The sequence below is a fragment of the Xenopus tropicalis genome, chromosome 1 (genome assembly GCF_000004195.4).
Source record: "Xenopus tropicalis strain Nigerian chromosome 1, UCB_Xtro_10.0, whole genome shotgun sequence".
Classification (NCBI taxonomy): domain Eukaryota; kingdom Metazoa; phylum Chordata; class Amphibia; order Anura; family Pipidae; genus Xenopus; species Xenopus tropicalis.
Window position 1 is genome coordinate 38,512,224 of NC_030677.2, and position 23,366 is coordinate 38,535,589.

General features: G+C 38.8%; 1 protein-coding gene across 2 annotated transcripts in view; it reads left to right on the forward strand.

The window, feature by feature from the left end:
• The window catches only part of atp10d (ATPase, class V, type 10D), a 48,259-nt gene that overhangs the window by 12,462 nt on the left and 12,431 nt on the right, over window positions 1–23,366 (forward strand). The window contains exons 3-16 of one of the 2 annotated variants that reach the window (XM_012962563.3): window positions 2,019–2,213; window positions 2,772–2,973; window positions 3,785–3,870; window positions 4,998–5,104; window positions 11,241–11,372; window positions 13,019–13,146; window positions 13,254–13,506; window positions 14,454–14,662; window positions 17,002–17,187; window positions 17,365–17,971; window positions 19,566–19,669; window positions 20,225–20,351; window positions 21,312–21,496; window positions 22,111–22,393. In XM_012962563.3, coding sequence (XP_012818017.1) covers window positions 2,019–2,213; window positions 2,772–2,973; window positions 3,785–3,870; window positions 4,998–5,104; window positions 11,241–11,372; window positions 13,019–13,146; window positions 13,254–13,506; window positions 14,454–14,662; window positions 17,002–17,187; window positions 17,365–17,971; window positions 19,566–19,669; window positions 20,225–20,351; window positions 21,312–21,496; window positions 22,111–22,393 — 2,804 coding nt within the window. 2 annotated transcript variants of the gene reach the window in all.

Below are 23,366 nucleotides of genomic sequence, written 5' to 3' on the forward strand. Positions count from 1 at the left end.
AGTGTACTTTCAATTCCTTCTGTTTTTAATCTTTTTTTTTTCTTTCCTTTTTGAAAGGTCAACATCTGCTTGTTATCCCCTTACCATCACTTACCAGTATATAAAACATTTTATAGATTTTACAGATTTTCTCTAACAGATAATAGTTGGTGACTTTTGACCGAGAGGGCAGCCTATTGCATGGTTTAATCAATCTCAAACCGGTATCTAGTTAAACTGTGATCAGGTAGTCTGGAAAATCCTATGAGCCAAAGATGGAATCTGGAGAAAATAAATTTGAAACGTTACCACCCAAAACAGAGGTGTTTGTATGGAGACAGGTTAGGCATGCAACCAAATTGGGGTTATTTTTCATATTCATTTTATATGTTCCAATAAAAAAAAAATGGAAAGAACACCTAAACATACATCTAATTTTCTTGCTTGTTTTTCTTGGTGCTCCAGGTCTTGACAGTCTCTGGAATTGCTGTAAGGAATTGTTCACCATCCACAGTGTATAGGCACTTGGAACAACATGGATAAGAAAGGTGCAATGCTTATAGTCACATTTATTTCAGAAAAAGGAAAGTGCACAGCATTTTGGGTAAAACCCTTCCTCAGGTGCACCTTCCCTTATCTGTGTTACCTCAAGTTCCTGCACACTGTGTATGGTTAACAATCAGCCCCATATCCCATCTAAACTATTCACACAATAGATTGCATGACTCATAATTACTCAAAGCCATCTGTTGTAGTGGGCACCCTTTAGCCGCCTTGCTATAAAATCCCTGTAATTGTATTGCCACCTGCTGAACAATATGAAATGGAAGTTCATGAGAAACTGTTTTTCCTAAACCTGTAGCTAAGTTTCAATCTATTATATTGAATCTGAAAAAACTGGGACTTTCCATTTACCGCACACTGTGTGATTGGAGAAGATCTTTTGTTCCTGTTTCACTTTGAAGCTGATACATATTCTTTAAGGTATAGCAGCCGCCACCCACAAAATGAGTTGATAGATTCTATATCCAGAGTTAGATTTTCAATCATATCATCTCCTTTTGACAAACTCATGTTGTAGGTATAGGGGAACTTTTGCAGAAGTTCAGTTCTAAACATTATCTCCCGCTTAACTTCTAGATATTAAGAGTTGTATCTCTGCACAATCTGAAATGCCTACGATTTCCCCACCTCAAGGTGTCTATAAGTACCCCACAAAAGCTTGGAGAGTAAACCTCCATGGCCTTGTGAACATCTATACATAGCTATCGAATTAGATACATATCAGGCACAGCAGACTTGCAGCTATAATGTCATTTTAACACTGATCACCAGAAGTGATGCATCCAGTTTGTACCGCAGGAACAACTTCCAGTGTGGCCACAGTTAAAGGAACAGTAACACCAAAAAATGTATATATTTTAAAGAAATTAAACTATAATGTACTGCTGCCCTGCACTGGTAAAAGCTTTGTGTTTGCTTCAGAAACATTACTAGAGTTTATATAAACCCTGGTGTGTAGCCATGGGGGCAGCCATTCAAAAGAAGAAAAGGCACAGGTTATATAGCAGCTAACAGATAAACCCTGTAGAATACAATGGTGTCTTATCTGTTATCTGCTGTGTAACTTGTGCCTTTTCTTCTTTTTTCCAGCTTGAATGGCTGCCCCCATGGCTACACATCAGCTTATTTATATAAACTATAGTAGTGTTCCTGAAGCAAACACCCCAGTTTTACCAGTGCAGGGCAACAGTATGTTATATTTCAATTACTTTAAAACACTTTCATTTTTTGGTGTTCCTGTTGCTTTAAGCTGGAGTTATTACAGAGTGCCAATCACTGGTGGGACCTAATAATTTGGCACCCCCAGTGGTTTTACCCTTTGTTCTCCTTTAAAGAGGCAGTTGTTATTTTCCATTGCAAAAAAAAAAAAATCTGCTATAAAATAGGAGACGAGCACAGATGATTTAATTTGTTTTTTTCCTTCTTTGCTCCATCTGCCAGCCATTTTATTGTCTCTGTTTTTATTTACCTTCTAGAGCGGCCAACCTGTACTTCCTCTTCTTGGTCTTTCTCAATTGGGTACCACTGGTGGAAGCCTTCCAAAAGGAGATAACCATGTTACCACTTGTAGCGGTCTTGACAATTATTGCCATCAAAGATGGCCTTGAAGATTATAGAAAATACAAACTGGATAAGGTCATCAATAACATAGTAACACAAGTTTATTGTAGGTAGGTATCATTGGCTGCTGTTTCTGCTTTCTGGATTTATTCCAGCCAGCTTCTTGCGTGTTGTCAGTATATAAGGGTAGAGGTGTCTTATAGCTTGTCTACCAGAGCAAGAATGTTATTACTTTCATTTCCTGCAATCAGATAACAAAATTCTGGCTCCTGCCTTACTGCAGGGCAGAATCACTGTGCAGCTTAAAAGGAATCTCTGCCTAAATACTTTTGCATTTCTCCACAATCAGTTGTGTGTAAAACTGGATCAGGCGGTAGCTCCTGGTTCCTTCAATGTCCTGTGTCAATAGGCACAGCACAGTTGCGTCTAAAGGATCAGGCACATGCATCACTCTCATGGCGAACATTATTTCTCATGGCGAGCACCATTGCATTAATTTAGATAAACCGGCAACAAATAATAACTAATACCCAGCTTTATTTTGTTATTAAAGAATGTATTTCAAATAGGCAACAGGAAAACAATTTATTGAGAAGTTTAGACAATGCAATAACATATCACAATAGAAAACATTTATGTAAATCAACAATTTTTGGTTGTGTGTTTAGGAAAGAGAAGAAATATAAGGAGAGTTGTTGGAAAGATGTGAATGTGGGCCATTTTATCCGTCTTCAGTGTGATGAGATTATTCCTGCCGACATGGTTCTGTTGCATTCTTCTGACCCTGATGGTATCTGCCATATTGAGACTTCCAGTCTGGATGGGGAAACAAACTTGAAACAGAGACAAGTGGTGAAAGGGTATTCCATGGTATTGCATCTTATGTTTACTCTCTCCCTAAAGCAGCTTTTGTTAAACCATGAGCCACTTGCTTCCATGGAGTCTAAATTTAGATCCTATAAGCCTGACTTGCCTTTCTATGTGGGCTTATGTAAGGCATTAAGTACAGGGAACCCATGCACCTTGCAGAGCTTTGTTCTGGACTTTGCTCCAGATTTTTAATATGGCGCAAATCGTGCACCAAAAGGACTAAGATAGAAGTGCTTTGTGTATATACTGCATTTTTTCAACCCTTGGTACTCCTGAACTTCCACCTAGCCCTTCATAACCCCTTATGTTAAATTTATATATATACGTTTATATTAAAAATAGTAAATAATTAGGGAATTTTCATGTGGCTCTTTAAAAACCTATTCCTGACATTATGTAAATGTCTGTGGATATATAATTACCCTTTTTTTTTAAAAAAAAAAGTTAAAATTTCATTATAGTATAAACATTTTGTTTAAAGAATAAGTAATACTTTTTATTATCCAGGGTCAAGGCTGGGATTTGTATTTCTAGGTTAGTTTTATGGTGTCACATTTTGAGGTTATAAGCAAACTTATAGGTAATAAGCAAACTTGTTCTCTCTCCTGTCCGTTCTCTGCACCATTACTGGTTCCTGTTGTTCTCACTATGCCTCATAAGGATGTCTTAAGATACCCTTTATGCCTCTTTATGCTTTTTCCATCTGTGTGGTACGCTGTGTATTATTTTTGGGTAGTAGTAATTTTTCCTTTAAAGAATTTGTGCTTTTAAATAAGGACTCTCTTTAAGAAGAATTTTTTTTTTTCTAAAGGATGATGAGTTTGATCCTGAAAAATTTTCTGGCAGAATTCAGTGTGAAAATCCAACCAGCGACATTAGCAGCTTTAAGGGATTTCTGTAAGTGTTCCTGCATTGTTGTGTACATACAGAAGATTTGATGTCATGCACTCACACACTGTATTACCTCATCTTTGGTTCTTCAGGCTCATGGCACATTGGGTTTATTCCCTGCTGACATTTCAAACTGGGGCATGGGAGCCTGTCAGCTTTGACAATTAATTAACATGACGGTCTCCCCCGAAGGATTTAAGTGTTTTTCCACTGGCTGAAAAGTGCTGTCAGAAAATGCCATTTGTGCCATATTGGCAAAAAAAAAAGCTGGAGTCAAATTTTAATTGCAATTTAAAGAAAAAAAAAAGTAATGTTTATTATTTTAAAAAATTATGTATACAATACATGTTATTAATGGAGCTCTGCAATTGCAAGGTCTTGTGCAAATAGTATTCATTTATTAACTTCCAAACATTTCAGTCATCTGTCCTATTTCCTTCCTAAGACTTGCCAAGTGTTGAGCTCTTTTTACATCTCCGTTGTCCCTTTTTTGGCCTGACAGCCCCTTCTTGCAGACAAGAAAATGGGTGGGCGCACTTGAAAGTAATTTGTTTTTTGTGTGGATCAGTGGCATGTCTGAGTGTGGCCAGGGCAGGGTCGGACTTAGCCACTGGGATCCAGGGAAAAACCCCGGTGGGCCCCAGACTCCAGACTTGTTACTGCTCCCCCGGCCACTGGTGTCCTCCCCTGACGCGTTTTACTTACACTCGTTCAGGGGAGAATGTTGGGTGGGTTGCAGGGGCCCTGCGAGGGGTTGGGAGGGTGGGGCCCCTGCGAGGGGTTGGCAGGGTGGGGCCCCTGCGAGGGGTTCGGAGGGTGGGCCCGGCACCCCCCAGTCTGACCATGGGTCAGGGCACAGGAAGTGTCCCAGATTCCAATGAGAGGTTATCATAGTATGTGCTAACTGTATGGTTATGTTTTTACCAGGATATAAGACTTTTTTTGCAATGAGTACATCAGTAAATATTTATTTGATATATTTATTAATGAACCTTTGGGCAATGTTATTTATTCCCCTATTGTAAACACAAAAATCCTTCTATTTAGTTGGAAAGAGGGTGCATGCAGTAGATCAGTGTATAATTTAAATGTAATTTTACTGAATTCAGTTTTTGTTTTCCCCCCTTCCCAAGTGATCATCCAAACAAAGAAAAAATCGGGCTGAGTAAGCAGAATCTGCTCTTGCGGGGATGCATTGTCCGGAATACAGAGGCTGTAGTTGGAATCGTTGTATATGCAGGTTTGTCTCCATGTTTGCTAACCTTTACAAACGTGTGTACCAATAGATGGATATACAGTGCCTACTTTAACCCTTTAAGTGCCAGCCGAATTCGTCATTTCAGTTCCCCCCAGTGCCAGACGTTTTGTAAACATTCTGTGCTCTCTCAATGTAGATGCTTTTACTGGGGGCAGGGTTAAGTTTAGGTAGGCAAACTATATATTGTTTTTTTCAGGAGAACCTGAGCTTTCCAAATCTACCTGAGTTTTTGTGTATTTCCACTTCTGGAACAAGATTTAGAGCTTGAAATACAAAAAAAAAAAGAAAAAATGCTATTTTTCATGATATAAGGATTTATACCAGAAACACATTTTATTTTATGGACAAAAATTCAACTGATTTGGAAAGCCTCATGTCTCCCGAACGTGCCAATACCTGATATGTATAGTTTTATTGAGATTTCTGACTTCTATAGATCAAAAACTCCCAGCAGTAAATTACTAAATTTTCAAAGCATTACAGCAGAATACGGCATACTTTACATTCCAAAGCCAAAAATCCTGGAATATTAGGTTTACCCCAGGAAACCATACATTTTTGAAAACTACACATTCTGACGAATCCGAAATGGGTAACTATGTCTTCCAACTCCTAAGTACCAAACGGCAATGCTTTACTGAATTTAGCATTTTCTATAAAAAATTATGAAAATTCTAAAAAATCACCTCAAATCTTCCATTTTCAAGCACCTTATCTCCCACATAACATTAGGTACGAAGAAAACACACCCTAAATATGAAAGCCAGGGGTCCACTGAACAGTTTGATGCCCATTGTGCATAGGATCACCGATGTATCTGGAATTTAGAGACCCCAAAAGGAAGTTAGTACATACAAATTGCCCAGGAGATCTCTTTAGCTACTGAAAATTCAACACATTTACTGCATTTTCTGTGGGGTAAAAACACAAAAAAATACATTGACCCCCCAAAATCATATATTTTTGGAAAGTACACATTCGGACGAATTCAAAATTGGTACCCATGTCTTTCTACTCCAAACTACTGAGCCGCAATTCTTTCCCAAAATTGCCAGTTTTGATGAAATACCTAAAAATCACATCAAATCTTCCACTTTCAAGCACCTTATCTCCCACATAACATTAGGTACCAAGAAAACACACCCGAAATATGAAAGCCAAGGGTCCGCTGAACAGTTTGATGCCCATTGTGCATAGGATCACCTATGTATCTGGCATTTAGAGACCCCATAAGGAAGTTAGTGCATACAAATTGCCCAGGAGATCTCTTTAGCTACTGAAAATTCAACACATTTACTGCATTTTCTGTGGGGTAAAAACACAAAAAAATACATTGACCCCCCAAAACCATATATTCTTGGAAAGTACACATTCGGGCGAATTCAAAATTGGTACCCATGTCTTTCTACTCCAAACTACAGAGTCGCAGTGCTTTCCCAAAATTGCTAGTTTTGGTGAAATACCTGAAAAACACATCAAATCTTCCACTTTCAAGCATCATATCTCCCACATAACATTAGGTACAAAGAAAACACACCCTAAATATGAAAGCCAAGGGTCCGCTGAACAGTTTCATGCCCATTGTGCATAGGATCACCTATGTATCTGGCATTTAGAGACCCCATAAGGAAGTTAGTGCATACAAATTACCCAGGAGATCTCTTTAGCTACTGAAAATTCAACACATTTACTGCATTTTCTGTGGGGTAAAAACACAAAAAAATACATTGACCCCCCAAAACCATATATTTTTGCAAAGTACACATTCGGGCGAATTCAAAATTGGTACCCATGTCTTTCTACTCCAAACAACAGAGTCGCAGTGCTTTCCCAAAATTGCTAGTTTTGGTGAAATACCTGAAAATCACCTCAAATCTTTCACTTTCAAGCACCTTATCTCCCACATAACATTAGGTACCAAGAAAACACACCCTAAATATGAAAGCCAAGGGTCCGCTGAACAGTTTGATGCCCATTGTGCATAGGATCAGCACTGTATCTGGCATTTAGAGACCCCATAAGGAAGTTAGTGCATAGAGATTGCCCCAGAGGTCTCTATAGCTACTGAAAATTCAACATGTTTACTGCATTTTCTGTGGGGTAAAAACCCAAAAAATACATTGACCCCCCAAAACCATATATTTTTGGAAAGTACACATTCGGGCGAATTCAAAATTGGTACCCATGTCTTTCTACTCCAAACTACAGTGTCGCAGTGCTTTCCCAAAATTGCTAGTTTTGGTGAAATACCTGAAAATCACATCAAATCTTCCACTTTCAAGCACCATATCTCCCACATAACAATAGGTACCAAGAAAACACACCCAAAATATGAAAGCCAAGGGTCCGCTGAACAGTTTGATGCCCATAGTGCATAGGATCAGCACTGTATCTGGCATTTAGAGACCCCATAAGGATGTCCGTGCATAGAGATTGCCCCAGAGGTCTCTTTAGCTACTGAAAATTCAACACGTTTACTGCATTTTCTGTGGGGTAAAAACACAAAAAAATACATTGACCCCCCAAAACCATATATTTTTGGAAAATACACATTCGGGCGAATTCAAAATTGGTACCCATGTCTTTCTACTCCAAACTACAGAGTCGCAGTGCTTTCCCAAAATTGCTAGTTTTGGTGAAATACCTGAAAAACACATCAAATCTTCCACTTTCAAGCACCTTATCTCCCACATAACATTAGGTACCAAAAGAACAGACCCTAAATATGAAAGCCAAGGGTCCGCTGAACAGTTTGATGCCCATTGTGCATAGGATCACCGATGTATCTGGCATTTAGAGACCCCAAAAGGAAGTTAGTGCATACAAAGTGTATACACTGCAATATAAGCTACCGGCATGTGCATTATGCGGCATAAGACCCCCTAACAGTAAGGAGACCCTAGAAAACTATACATTTTCCGAAAGTACACAATCTGACAAAACAAAAATGGGTAAATACATCTTTCTACTGCAAACTACCAAACTACAAAGCTATGCTAAACAGAAAGATTTTTTTGACATTTCTGAAAATTGTCACAAAGCTTGCATTTTACCCCATTATGTACCCCCACATTTTGTACCGTATCAACATAAAACATTCTAAATATGAACGCCAGGGGTCTACTGAACAGTTTGATGCCCTATATGCATAGATTTACCAAACTATGTGGGGTACAGGGGCACCCAAGTAAAAATAGTGCATATGAATTTTCACATAAGATGCTTCGGCTCATGCAATTTTTGCACCCGGTATGTGTATTATGTGCCATACGACCACCTAACAGTAAGGAGACCCTAGAAAACCATATATTTTCCGAAAGTACACATTCTGACAAAACAAAAATGGGTACATACATCTTTCTACTACAAACTACCAAACTACAAAGCTATGCTAAACAGAACGTTTTTTATGACATTTCTGAAAATTGTCACAAAGCTTGCATTTTACCCCATTATGTACCCCCACATTATGTACCGTATCAACATAAAACATTCTAAATATGAACGCTAGGGGTCTACTGAACAGTTTGATGCCCTATATGCATAGATTTACCAAGCTATGTGGGGTACAGGGGCACCCAAGTAAAAATAGTGCATATGAATTTTCACATAAGATGCTTCGGCTCATGCAGTTTTTGCACCCGGTATGTGTATTATGTGCCATACGACCACCTAACAGTAAGGAGACCCTAGAAAACCATATATTTTCCGAAAGTACACATTCTGACAAAACAAAAATGGGTAAATAAAACTTTCTACTACAAACTACAAAGCTATGCTAAACAGAACGGTTTTTGTGACATTTCTGAAAATCAAGCGAACAAGAACTATGCATAACTGAAAATGCTATAAAATGGCTAAACATGCAGTAAAATACCCCAAAATCCACCAAAATCACAGAAAATGTAGTAGAAACCCCAAAATAATACACAAAAGATATTGCGCAGTGCGGTTAGCGAATACACTATCCGCAATGGCAATAAAACATTTTTTTCAGGCAGGAATAAAAACGATGCGATTAGAAAAAAAAAAAAAAATTACAAAATTACATAAGTGTGTAAGTGTGTGTGTACATTAGGTAAAATGTGTTTTGTGTGCATGTATGCAAGTAAGTGTGTGTAAGTGTAAGTGTTGTGAATGTTTGAAATCTCCCAACTCCCCTAAAATGTATGTGTTTGTGTGTAAATGTGAGTATAAGTGTGTATTAGTGTATTATTAGTGTATTATGTGTGTGTATGTGTGTTTTTGTGTGTTTTTGCCACTTACCTGTGTAGGAGATCGTGGATCTGCAGGGAGACACACACGCAGCCGTTCAGGAGTGAGTATCTGCAGCAGGAAGCAGGGGGGCCAGCAGGGGGGGGAGCAGAGAAAGGCAGAAGGCGATCGTGAAATCCAGGAATGGATTTCACGTGCCTGCCTTTTCTTATGTGGCCCCTGGGCGATCGCGCCCCAGGGGCCACTCGTTCCCCACCTCTGACTGTTGTCTGGAGGCTGGGGAACGAGCGGGGAGCGAAGGAGCGGCTTGAAAAGCCGCTTCTCCGCTCCCAAACCCGGAAGTGCCCCAGGACGTAGAATCTACGTTCTGTGGCACTTAGGTCCTTTAGTACCCAGGACGTAGATTCTACGTCCTGTGGCACTAAAAAGGTTAAAAAACAAAAATACTATGATGATGTTCAAATGAGTGTTATTTATGTTTCAAATGGATGAACATGGAAAAGCAATATATTGTTGCACATTATGTTACAAGCTTGCTATGTTAATGACAAGGGCTTATGTTGTCAAACACATCATGAATTTTGCCTATCATCTGCCTTTTATGGCTCTCTGCAGAACTACAGACTACAGTCCAAGCATTCACACTCATTTGGTCCTAATGGGTTTAAAATGCCCAACTGATAAAGGTGCACACAAGCCTTTAAAAAAATCTCTGAAATAGGATTGAAACGCACATAAGCCTCTTTGATTTGATTTAGGCTCATGACTTTACTCATTACTGTAATTTATCAGCAGTAAGGGCTGGCTACAGTACAGATGTGGGTAATATTTGTAGATGGTGTTGATAGCAATTCAATTGAGGGACAGTGAGGCACCTACATATTCTAGATATGGTAAAATGTGTCTTATCAATGTCAGTTGGACTGATTGTCAGAATGTTTAAACATCATGACCCATTAGAAGAATCTCTAACTACTACAGATCCCTGCTTTGTTTCCATGTTTGCTGACCCATGTCCAATGTTAAATTCAATAATTCAAGTCAGATTTTAATTAATTTTATTTAAGAGCAACAAAGTCTGAGTTTTATTCCACCCATTCCTCATCCTGATATATGGCAGGTGGTTTACTAGTAAAAGGGGTTATTTTGTGACCACGTTTTTCTCCTTGTCTAGCCTATAATTTAACCCTGATAAGACATGTGCTGTCATTTATATGTAGGTTCTTGAACTTAAAATGTAAAAAAAAATATTTTCACTATTTAATATTACTAGTCTTTTAAACAACAAAGAAGAAGGGTGTAATTAGCTGTGTACAAGAACATTTTTCATTTATGCCATACTCCCATACTGAACTACTTTTTTTTCAACTATTACTTACTTCATTGACCACAGTTACCACATTACTTCTATTTATGTCCAGTAGTGATCTGTGGTGACTAAAGCATTTTCAAGTATTCATCTGCTGAATAATATGGGTGTATACTTTCATGGGTCTAAATGCAAATCTGGTTAAATAAATGAATGTTCTGTGCAAGAAATGCAATTACGCAAGGGTAATGCAGTGAAACAGAGGAAGTTTTACCCACCCACGCACTAAAAAATAGCACGCGCTCAGCATAGATAGGTTTCAGATCTCTTGGGTATTTTACTTCACCAATTCAGTGCCTCTGTATTTATAGTCGGTGTTTGTGGTGGTGGTGTGTGTGGTATAATTGGGCAAGAATGGCTCATTTTATTTTTCTCATGCATGAAAAAAATTAATTAATTAAATGACTTTTGTTGTGCCAAATTAACTTGCAAAAAACACAAAAATGAACTCTCCAGGGGGGAAAAATGTTAAATGTACAGTTTTAGCATTGCTGTGAATGTCTAATGAAGGTAATTTAAAAATATTTGTTATAGGCCATGAGACTAAAGCCATGCTGAACAATAGCGGGCCTCGCTATAAGCGCAGCAGGCTGGAAAGGCGACTGAATACTGACATACTGTGGTCTGTGCTGCTGTTGATAGCCATGTGTTTGTTTGGAGCCATCGGTAAGTTTTTCTCCTGGTCATTTGGATTCTGATATCTCCCTAGAGGAAATGGAGGATGCCTGTCCCTGCTGTCTTATAAACAAATGCTCCTTATGTCCTTGTTCAGTGCAAGAGTGATATTAATTCAGTTTTCACCTGAAAGTAAACAGCAGCTTTGTAGTTGCCCCAACTGCATGTGTTTTTTCAGTGGAAAACCTAGAGGTGATGGTTTTCTAGCTTTTGTGGACTACAGTACATTTAACATATAGTTAGGCCTGTCACCCCTTTTTTTTCTTTACATTGTTCTGCGTGTGCTATAGACGGTGCTTTTCATTGCTGCTGGTACAGAGGGGCGTTTTTATGTGGTAATGCAAGAGAAGGCAAGCGTCTGAGGGGAAATGAAGAAGGGAATTGGGGGGGATGGGCACTCACAACTTCCTCTACCACAGAAACTGCAGTTTAAATTTTCCTTTGTCACAAAGGAAAGATTAAGCACTTAAATATTAAATATTGCTAAATATACAATACAAAATTAAATCTATGCATAACAAATGTGCCTGAAAAGAAGTACATAACATATATGTACATAAATGCAGGATTAAAGGGACATCTGACTTGTGTGAGGCATCGTGCAGACATACATAATTAGGGCACACATACATTCTAGGTTATGTCAGCTAATGAATGGACAGAACTGTGTGTTTCACTCTCTCACTACTTCTTGGTACAACTATAACCTGTATATATTTTTTATCGTGGTCAGTAAGTGGCACACAGTAGGTCAAACAAATGTGGCTCTTGGTATATGGGCAGTGTTTACCAATATGTTTATTAAGGCTGCTACAATTTTAAAGTGAAATCTGGGGATGCACAGGAAGGATTGGGCAGGGAAAATTTGTACAGGTATAGGACCTGTTATCCAGAATGCTCGGGACCAAGGGTATTCCGGATAAGGGGTCTTTCTGTAATTTGGATCTCCATACCTTAAGTCTACTCAAAAATTAATAAAACATTCATTTAACCCAATTGGATTGTTTTGCATCCAATAAGGATTATTTATATCTTGGTTGGGATCAATTACAAGGTTCTGTTTTATTACTACAGAGAAAACGGAAATGAGTTTCAAAATTCTGAATTATTTGATTAAAATGGAGTCTATGGGAGAAGGGCTTTCCGTAATTCGGAGCTTTTTTGGATAACGGGTTTCCGGATAAGGGATCCTATACCTGTATAGACAATGCCCACTTTTCACCACTCTTTACTTAGAGCAATTCCCCTCTCTGAGAAAATATGCTCACTCTCGTTTCTGTTACTCATATTGTCCTCATACTGTACCTGGGCAGATCCCTGCTTGTATCAAACATGCTGCTTGCTGAATATGACACATTTAGGTTAATCCCCTCCCCTTTCCCCATTTCTAACCCTACAGGGGCTTTAATCCCACCCATTAATTCAGTTGTTAATGTTTAATATATTTGCTGTAAGATTCAACGCTGGGTGTTTCCGCAGCTGCAATTGTACTGAATTGCTGCCTTTACAAGTGGATATGGTTTATATGTATAATGCGTAACCAGTATATTCTTTGCGGTATATGATTCAGAAATGCCTAATAAGCTTTTATAGTAACTCATTAACATTCTGAATGTTTATGCTCTTTTTATAATCAGGCCATGGACTCTGGTTGGCTGGGTTTCCTGAATCACCTATATTTAGCATTCCAGAACCTGGCGGACAGCACACATCTCCAGCTCTGGCAGGCTTTTATATGTTTTGGACAATGATTATACTGCTGCAGGTAATGTGGCTACATGGCAGCTTCATCTGTGCTCGTGCTAATCTCGTGTTCCAGCCTGTTTACTGTTTTACACACTTTTATATTAAAGCATGTTTCCTGTCTTACAGGTTCTCATACCCATTTCGCTCTATGTCTCTATTGAGATTGTTAAACTGGGCCAGATCTATTTTATCCAGAATGACTCTGAATTCTACTGTGAGAAATCTGACTCTATGATAGAGTGCAGGGCACTGAATATTGCAGAAGACCTTGGGCAAGTCCAATACATTTTTTCTGACAAAACGGGCACACTTACTGAAAACAAAATGGTGTTTCGAAGATGCAGCATCGCTGGGATGGAGTATTCCCATGAAGCCAATGGTAAAGTGCTGTTTACAAAATATACAGCAAAATATAATATGAAATAGTTTTTTGTTTTTAATAATGTAGCACGCACTAATGTATTCTAGTATATGGCTGCCAATTTTAGAGCAATGGTACAAGTGGGGGAAAAATATAATCCATATTTACAGTTTATAACAGTCACTGAAAAGCATTTTTAGGTCATTGTTGCCTAAATACATGCGCTGCCATGTCATTAGGTGACAATCATCTGACAGACTTTTCAACAAAAGTTTTATGGAAAGCTTAGTCTTTGTGTTTCTGTGGCTAACGGCTAATAGACTTTCCTCCATTTAGGTTTCCTTTATGGTTTGCACTTGCCATGCTGTAGTTTTGATTAGTTGATGGATACTCAGCCATCCATGGAAGCATTACATGAGTATTTACTCTGGACTGAGTATTTACACTGGTCAATTGAATGAACATCATTAAAGAAAAAAAAAATGCAGGTTTTGTTGGCATTTTGATGAACCAGCCCGGATAAATAAATAAATTGTTGGTTCTAGACTTAGTATAGTAGGTTTATTTAGGGGGTTGCTTCCCGATGAACCATACCAATACAAAGAGAACTGCGCTGCAGTCACTAACCATACTATGTTTGTGCGTGTGAGAGTGACTGGTGTACCAGATGAACTCTAATACCCAGAAAACCTGCAAGCCACTGGAAATTTCTGTAAAATAGAATTTGAAATATAGATATTATACCTTAAAGACAAGTATATTTGTCATATGCTAAATTCCTTTCCTGACAGTTCTGCTATGACTTAAACATATATTCTTTCCATTCTCTTAACCCTTTTGAGTGTGTGTCACACACTAATAGTAAAAAAAATGTGTGGCATAAACCTAACTCTCTATTAAATTGTGACACATATTGTTGATATATAACTATACGTTAAAAGGATATTCTTGTCTTATTTCCTCAGCCAGGAGACTGGAGTCCTATCAAGAATCTGACATGCATGGGAGTAATTTATGCCATGTTACATGTATCTCCCAAAGCAGTGTGTGTAAGAGCAAAGAACAAAGAAAAGCTGCGAGTAACAAGTCCTTGAACAATTTTGCCCAGGGAGAAGATAATGACGGAGCCAGCCATCCCCCTAACCCCAGACATGTGGCTTTCAGCAGCCCTATGGTACTTGTTCAGTGTTCTGCTTCGTTTCTCTCTCTTTCTCTATTAGTGGCCATTGAGGTTTGTTTTGTAACCACAGTGCTGGCTATTATTTCAGGTTAGTTAGAAGAGGAAGGCAAATGTAAAAAAAAAAATAATTTAAAGAAAACAAACATCAATGGGAAAAGTCACTACTAGGACACTAAAAGTGACCTTAAAGAACTACACGTTTAAATTACTATCTGGTTGTCCGGGTCACTGACCCCAGCAAAAAAGGCTGTAAAAAAGATTATAATCCTGACACTAGATTTGTATTACTTTTATAATATTTATCTTTTATTCCAGACCATGTTGTTTTTCTTCTAATCTGCCACTCAAACCACTCCCTAGAGTCTAGGGTAAAGTTGGCTATATGCATGTCAACAGCAGCTGACTTGGGTTACTAGCCCATGTACAGAGCCAAAAGGACAGCCTGCCCAAGTAATATCTATATGCGGATTTTGTTTAAAAAGTCCTGTGAGAAGAGGACCATATCAGGAACCCTTATTATGATCCAGTTGTTGGGTCACTAGTAAAGAAATGCAGCCATGTGCTTCACTTTTCTCCCAGTAAAAGATTTGCAATGAACCCCAATATTAGGTATTTTGTTCACCAAACAAATGCACCATGCTTTACTTCTGCCCAACTTGGACGACAACCAATGCTTTTTTCTGAAGCCCTAAAATTTTGATTATGTAAGATCTATAAGTCTTGTTGACAGGTTCCACAATGGTATCCCATAATGAAATGAACACCTGGTAAACAATAGGGTATACAGGAGATGTCATGTGTTCCCTTGATCATTATGCACTTCTACACCTGTCCCCAGGCCACACATACAGCACATGCATTCAGAATGCTCTTCTGGGAATCTGACATTCTAACAGATCCGCCTCTCTTCCTGTAATTCAGTACTATGGGGGGGGGAGTAGCAAACTTGTTGTAAAAGAAAGTGCTTCGCTGGCAAACTTTTGTTTGTGTGTTATGTATTTCTATAGACTTTTGTCAAAGTATAAAGTAGCAATTATTTTCTTAAAAAGAAACATCTTCAGAATGGCCATGTCTACGTGTGGGTCCTAAAAGTACATTTCTGCATTATCTGCACAAATATTTCCTCTCATTTGCACTTCTGTTCTGAAGAGACAGAATTTTCCATAAAATACACATTTTTGTATCCCAAAAAAACAGATGTCAGATGTACAGAAATGCTGTTTTTGTCTGTTAGAAAAATCCATGTATCTTTTAAAGAAGAAGCCTGTTTTTACACAGCTATTTTTAGGTTGAGTACAAAAGTGACCGTTTGCTGTGTTTCCTGTTTTTATTTCCACTTACCTGCCAGCAGATATCATGCATCCTAATAGGGGTTTTGTTTCTCAGTGAGACACTAAACATGGGGGAACTTCAAAAACCTGAGCAAAGGAAAATAAATAAAACCTTTTTTTTTTTTTCTTGCATTCGCCCAGCACAAACACAGAGGAGCCTGGATGGAAACTAAAAATAACAATTTAATCAGATTCTTCCATGAGGTGGTCCAGTTATTTAACATAGCATATTTGCTGAACTATATTTATACTAGGGGATGCACTGAATCTAAAATGTTGATATTTCGTCAAATATCAAATTATTCACAAAAGGTTTATTAAATATTTGCATGCACACACCAGTAACTGAGATTAAAATAAATTATGAAACAGAGCACAGTAGTCCTAAAGACAAATGCAATCATACAAATAAATGGCTGCTTTGCGTTAAAGGAGAAGGAAAGGCTAATAAAGAGTTAATCTCAAGCTGCAGGCATACCTTCAGTTCTCTCAATAGTGCCCTTTAGTCTCCCCATATTTCTCCTGTTCAGATGATCAGAAGCCGAACGGGAAGAAAAAACGCTGAGCTGTGTAAAGAAAGTTCCCATAATGCCTCACTCCTGCACTGAGACCCCAGACCGGTGTACATGCTCAGTTAGTTGGACTATGAGGAAGCTTCCTGCTGATTGGCTCAGATCCACATTCCTAAGGGGGGGGGGGAGTGAGTTCTTAGCATTCTTGAGGGAGGGGGAGCAGGAGAGGGGAGAGAGCTGCGTGTATCTGGCAGAGGAAAACCGACACAAGAAATCTTTTGACAGAGAAGTCAGTGCAGCTTTTCTGTGAGTGCTTATGGCTTACATAGACCTTTCTGATAAAGCTTACTTAGTTTTTACCTTTCATTCTCCCTTAAGCCTCTTGATACCACAGCAGCCAAATGTGGTTTTTCCTTTTCCAAGGTTTTTTTTTTTTTTTATACAGAAATTTACTTTTTTTCCCTAAGGGTTATATGTTTTCTCTTGTCAGGAAAAGGATGTTGTGCCAGACCCACGTCTCTTGAGTAAATTTGACCAGATCAACCCTAAATCTTTATATATGTCTGAAGAAGCTGAAGATACGGCATTGGAAACATCTTACATTGTTGATTTCTTTCTTGCTTTGGCAATCTGTAATACCGTAGTGGTGTCTCTGCCCAATCAGCCTCGCCAAAAGGTATACTGTGTGTTTGGCCCACGTGTGCCAACATTCATTGATTGTTATATAAATAAACCTTTATTAACCTATAAATATATGCTAATAACAACATTAAGTTGTAGCATATGTGTTTCTTAGGCTCTTTGTGACGTAATGATGACTCACTGCAATTTATTGTGTATTGCTTTCTGATAGGTAAGAATGCCATCCATGGTCCGAACACCAATGAAATCCTTGGAAGAGATTAAGCAGATGTTTCAGAGGTTCTCTGTCCGTAAACTGAGTGCCAGTTCATTTACAAGTGGAAAAGATTGCCCATCAGAAAATGGCAGTAACTTTGGGAGCAAACTATCTTTTTTTACCAGAGGGAAGCTGGCTTCACCTACTGCTGAATTAGCTGACAAAAGTATTAATGATCTGCAGGCTGCAGGTAGCCTGAATTCAACTGCCGAACTGGAGCCAGAGGTTCTAGAGCAATCGAACTTTGTAACTGCTTGCGATGAACTTGACAAAGCAGCTGCCTGTGAGCTGTGCTACGAGGCAGAATCTCCTGATGAGGCGGCGCTTGTCCATGCTGCCAGAGCTTACAATTGCACGCTACAGTCTCGAACCCCTGATCAGGTCACAGTGGAGCTGGGCTTTATTGGACCTCTAACATTTCAAGTTTTGCACATTTTACCCTTTGACTCTGTGAGGAAAAGAATGTCTGTTATAATTCGCCATCCTTTGACCAATAAGGTGGTGGTGTACACAAAAGGAGCAGACTCTGCTATAATGGATTTGATAGCAATGACATCTGAAGGTGGGTATGCTAGCAACTAATTAAATCCCTTTAACCATACATATGTTATTGAATCAAACTGGGTTCCTTCCCCCAACTTCTGTCAGTATTGCTTCCCAGACTGTGGCACTGGCCTGCCTAACAAAGTGACAGGTACTGTTTTCTGTCCTCCTAATGGCTGCTCCTCTCATATTATGGTTTTAAATGCAAGGATCAGCTTATTCTGATGGATATCAGGATGGTCTTGCTTTGGAAGAAGGCCAAATTGTGTATAATGTCTGTTTATGAAAGGGATTACTAATACTCCAGATTCTATCCAGGCCACAATATTTTTCATAGAAGGAGAATGAATATATGATATTCAGTGCTAGATGTTAGAGCCAATGCATTTAATCATTTCAAACAATTAAAATGAATCTTCTTTTATATCTGCCTTGTATTATACTTATGTATGTTTGGCCTGTGGTTTTGCATGAGCAAGCTTTGATTTGCAGTCTTGCTTTCCTACAGTGTTTTTGATTAATACTGCATGACATTCTGGGAGAATGTATCCAAAGTTGTGGGTAGGTTATGAGTAATGAGTGTATGATGCAGTGGCGGATGAGAAACTGAAGCGGAGCTGCAGGTCCAAATGGAACTTTGGATCTTCAGGAATATGGACACTTCGTGACTATGTACCTGTATGGTCACTTATACAGTATCTGTTGAGCCAGCAGTTTGAGTAGTTGGATTCTGTGCCGCTTTTAGTAACAAGCAAGTAAACACGTGGGCAAGACAATCCAAGCCACAACAAGAAATATCAGACCACTGTCTATCTGATGAATTTACCTGACATGGATTGTAGTCAGGCAGCCTCCAGCCTTAGGCTGATGCCACACAGGGCTGATTCTCGGCCTGTGGAAAAACAGAGCCTGAAAATCAACCCCTTTGCTGGCATTTGCATTTTTCTTTGCTTGCACCTGGAACCACTAAATTGGGCGGGGTGCAGTCACACATGGGGGTTATCATCAAAGAAACATCAAAGAAAGTTTGCATTTCAGAGCCCATATCCATCATGCGTGCCTGCACCCAGGCCAGTTCAGAAGAAGACTGATGCCGTTATCAGCATAACTAACTCTTGCCTAATCTGTATGCACATGCAGGCAAATGCAAGACACCAGCGCACAAAACAAATTGTAGAAAATTTCGTACACACACATAATTCAGCGCTTTCTTTGGCTAATGCCACATGGGGCGGATTTTCGGCCTCTATGCTGGCATCAGCCTTATACTTTGCCTGCACCCAGAACCATTGAATTGGGCCGGCTCCAGGCAAATGCAAACTCTTGTGCTTGTTTATATAAGATAACTGCTGCATGTGTCTGCACTTAGCCCGATTCAGTGGTGCTGGGTGCAAGCAACTTGAAGGCTTATGCTAGCAAAGGGGCTGATTCTTGGCCTCTGCATTAGCCTAGGGCATTTACACACAAAGGATAGTTTTGCTAAAATAGCCTGTAGCAATGTTAAGGGAACCTTGCCCACAGTATTTGGTTTACTTCTTGTTCCAAAAAACCCAAAGATTAATTTATTTTACCAATGCTTGTGGCTATAATTTTTTGTAAAATTGTACTTTCAGATAATAAAGCAGCAATGGTGAAGAAAAATATCCAAATGCTAACACAAAAACATTTAGATGATTATGCCAAAGGAGGACTTCGCACTTTATGTATTGCTAAAAAGGTAAAGACTTGCCACTTGACAAAAATGTAATTTAATCATTCCCAGACTTATGGCTTAACACTCTTAATTCTATTTTCTAACTTTATTTGCTTTTCATTTATTTTTTTTATTGATTCTATCATCCTGTGGCAGAAATAACTTGTCTAATTTATACAGATACATATTGAGTGATTTTTCTGCATTAGACTGTTTCTGTTTTACCTTTAACACTGTGCACAAATGGCATGGTTTGGCATTCCTACACAAAGCTGCAATGCCTCTCTGTTCCCCAGATATCTGTGAATGACACTGTTATTTAACTGCTACTATGCAGTTATTAGTTTTTGAGTCAGGAACAGCAAGTCCCTGCCCTTAAAATATTCTCTCTAGTTTCTACTCATCATAGCCAAATAAATATCATGTATTCTCCCTGTACCTACAGCCCTAAAGTGTTGTATTTGGAGTAATGTGTTATATTATAACCCCCTTCCATAAATAAAGTTTGTTCCCATTCCATAAGTTTTATTAGGTCTCTGGGCATGTTGTATTGCTGATCCCTGTACATCTTGATTCCAGGTGATGACCGATTCTGAATATGCAGAATGGCTGCAGTCACATTTTTTGGCAGAAACCAGTATTGATAATCGGGAAGAGATGCTGTATGAGTCTGCAGTAAGACTGGAGACTAAACTAACCCTGCTTGGTAAGCTTATAATAAGGATTTCTGGGTTGTTTTTTTCTTGTTTTTTATGTTATGTGTTTATACTTTACCTGTATAAGGCAATTTTGGGCTCTTTTCACTTCTGCATTGGATGGTCTTGGAGTCTGGTTCCAAAGAACAGATATTGGGCAACTAGGTTAATTTTACAACAAACAGACAATTGTCGGAAGGGGGCATTGTTGTAACTGCTCATGTGCCATAAGCTACTTTTGGTTGAGAGTGTGATCTGAACTATCCATCATGAGCACATCCACTCGCATCCAGCAGACTGATGCAGAGGTTGCTGAATGGGACCCTGGTATGTATGAATGCTGCCTAAGCAGTATATGGGGTGAGCAGCACCCAGGGGTACATGTGATTTTAAAATTAAGGATATCGGGAAAATATGGACCTGAGAATTGTTGGGCTAAACTCTGGGGTTTGAACCTTAACCCTAATGTTACACAATTGCACTAGGGTTACCCTAATGATACACAGCGATACACAGCACTCTTGTTACCATCTGTCATTTAATTTAAAGGAAATGTACACCCTTTAAAACAAATGAATGTAAAATACTTAGCAATTTTGTAATTTACATATTTTGTTTGAATGAAATAAAAATTCTTTGAATTTGAATTTTGAAACCGCACCTGTGATTCATTTTTAGCACTGGTTACAGTGAGCAGAAAATAAATTTTGTGAGAAAAGAATGTCTTCTGATGCTGCTTTGCTTAGCTAAAGAAGAGTTATCTCATGTTTCTCTGGTCAGATCTGAACAAGTTTACACCTTTACTGGATGCTAGGATTGTTTGTAAAAAGCTGCAGGTTGGACAGTATCTTCTGTGTAACACCTAACTGTGTTCTGTAAAGATATGGGGATGTATAACTTGATGAATACTTTAGAGACCTGTTAGGGTAAAACTAATGGTTACAACTTAATTTGTTTGTTTTTTGCCTTAGGTGCCACAGGAATAGAAGATCGCCTGCAGGAAGGTGTCCCCGATACCATAGAGTCATTACGAAAAGCAGGAATAAATATCTGGATGCTTACAGGAGATAAGGAAGAAACTGCAGTGAACATAGCCTATGCCTGCAGGCTGCTTGAGCACAGCGACAAGTTATTTAACCTTAGCAAACATGAAAAGGTAAATGCAAAGCTGGTCTCTGAAATTTAGCTCTGTTGGAGAAGAGGATCATATAATCACTGTGTTAAAGAGTTTATGATACTGACACCTACACTCAAACATTCCTTTATTCTTGTTGAACAAAAGCCTTATGGCTTGTTGTTCTTTAAGGTATCAACTGTTAGTTCTACTCTGTTAAGTTGCCAACTGCCTTTAATATGTCCACTGAGGATGTAATAAAAGTCATTAATGTTAAAAATAAGAGCAATGCAGTATTGGTTTTATGAACCTGAAGAAAAAGAAGCATTTTATTGTCTGCAGTGTAATGTAAATAAAAAAAATCTTATTGTAAAGGTAGTTATATTTGTGGCAAAATATGCCGTTTTCAAGCAAATCTGTAAAAATAAATATCAGTGTATTTTTTGTAAAGCAGATACACCTGATTCCACAGATTTAAAGGTGAAGTAATGCATTGTGGGACTTGAAGTCCCTCTTCTATACTGAGAATGACCTGAATGTTAACCCTTTACATATATAAAAATCAGTCCAGCAGGCAGTGATGTATCTGTGTACATGTTAAGCTGTCACTACTTCCAAATTATCATTCGTAGCACACTTCTCATGATCTCTTTCAGGAATCCTGTGAGACTTTGATGAACATCATGATAGATGAAATTGACTCCCTGGGGAAGCCAAATGCATTTTCCAGTGGCCAGCAGGATAAGTCGGGGCTGCACTTTGGCTTGGTGATTGATGGGGGGACCCTGGAGATTGCTATGCATGAAAGCCTACAGAGTAAATTTCTCCAGCTCACCGAGAGATGCCGGGCTGTTATCTGCTGTAGAGCGACACCTCTGCAAAAGAGCAAGGTGGTTAAACTGGTCCGGAATAACCTGCAAGTGATGGCCCTGGCTATTGGTAAATACATTCCTTTTCTGGTTTTTCTTTGATCTTATTTAATGATTAAAGAGTCAGTATTTTATTTTGCTGTCTCTCCTTGTTAATCACTCAGTACAGCCAGCTTGTAACAGGTGTGCTAACATTCTTAGCCTTTGACTTTCATTTGCTACATACTCATCCTATCAGCTGTTTCTGGCACAAATCTGCTTGTCATGTACAAGTGATTGGGAAAAATTCTATTATTAGATCTTTTTGCACTGATTGTGATTACAGACGGTAGCTTATTGTGCATACAAGATTTCTTGTCATCTTTTTGAAAACTGAATCGCTGGGGGTGCCTTTTTGTAAGACCGTGGGAAGATAAATATAGATTTTATGCAAATCCTGGCCGAGATAATGGGTGCTATCACCTGCCGCCACAGTCAGACTTAAACTCCCTGCGCACTCCTTTTGCCTTAGCTGACCTCCTCAAATTTGCCACCACCTGGCTGCTAGCTGCCACACACCCAGCCCTATGTGCAGAGGGCACTGCAGAATGGCAACAGCCCCCCCCCCTCAAAAAGCACACCATCATTTCACCCAAGGCATTTGCCTACCAGGCAATGCACATGAGATAGTCAGATTTGCATCTTGTCATTGGTCTGACATTCCGAAGCCAAAAAATTAAGCCGTTTTATATATACAGATAACTGTTAATGTTTATTAGCTGAAACTCCAGAACCTAAGCCAAACAGAACCTAAACCTAACAGGCCTAAAGTTTGCCCAGGTGCAATAACCCTTAGCAAACAAAAAGTGTTTGTTTTTAACAGGTGTCCAGTAAATACTACTTTGATTGGTTCCTATAAGTAACCTTGGCCTGTAGCAAACTTTACACCTTTTTTTTTTTTTTTTTTTTTTTTTTTTAACATAACCCCAATGGAAATTTGAATTCAGGGAGTGTGGTTGAGAACCAGGAAATAATAATTCTTGTTATAAGTGTAGGTAATTACT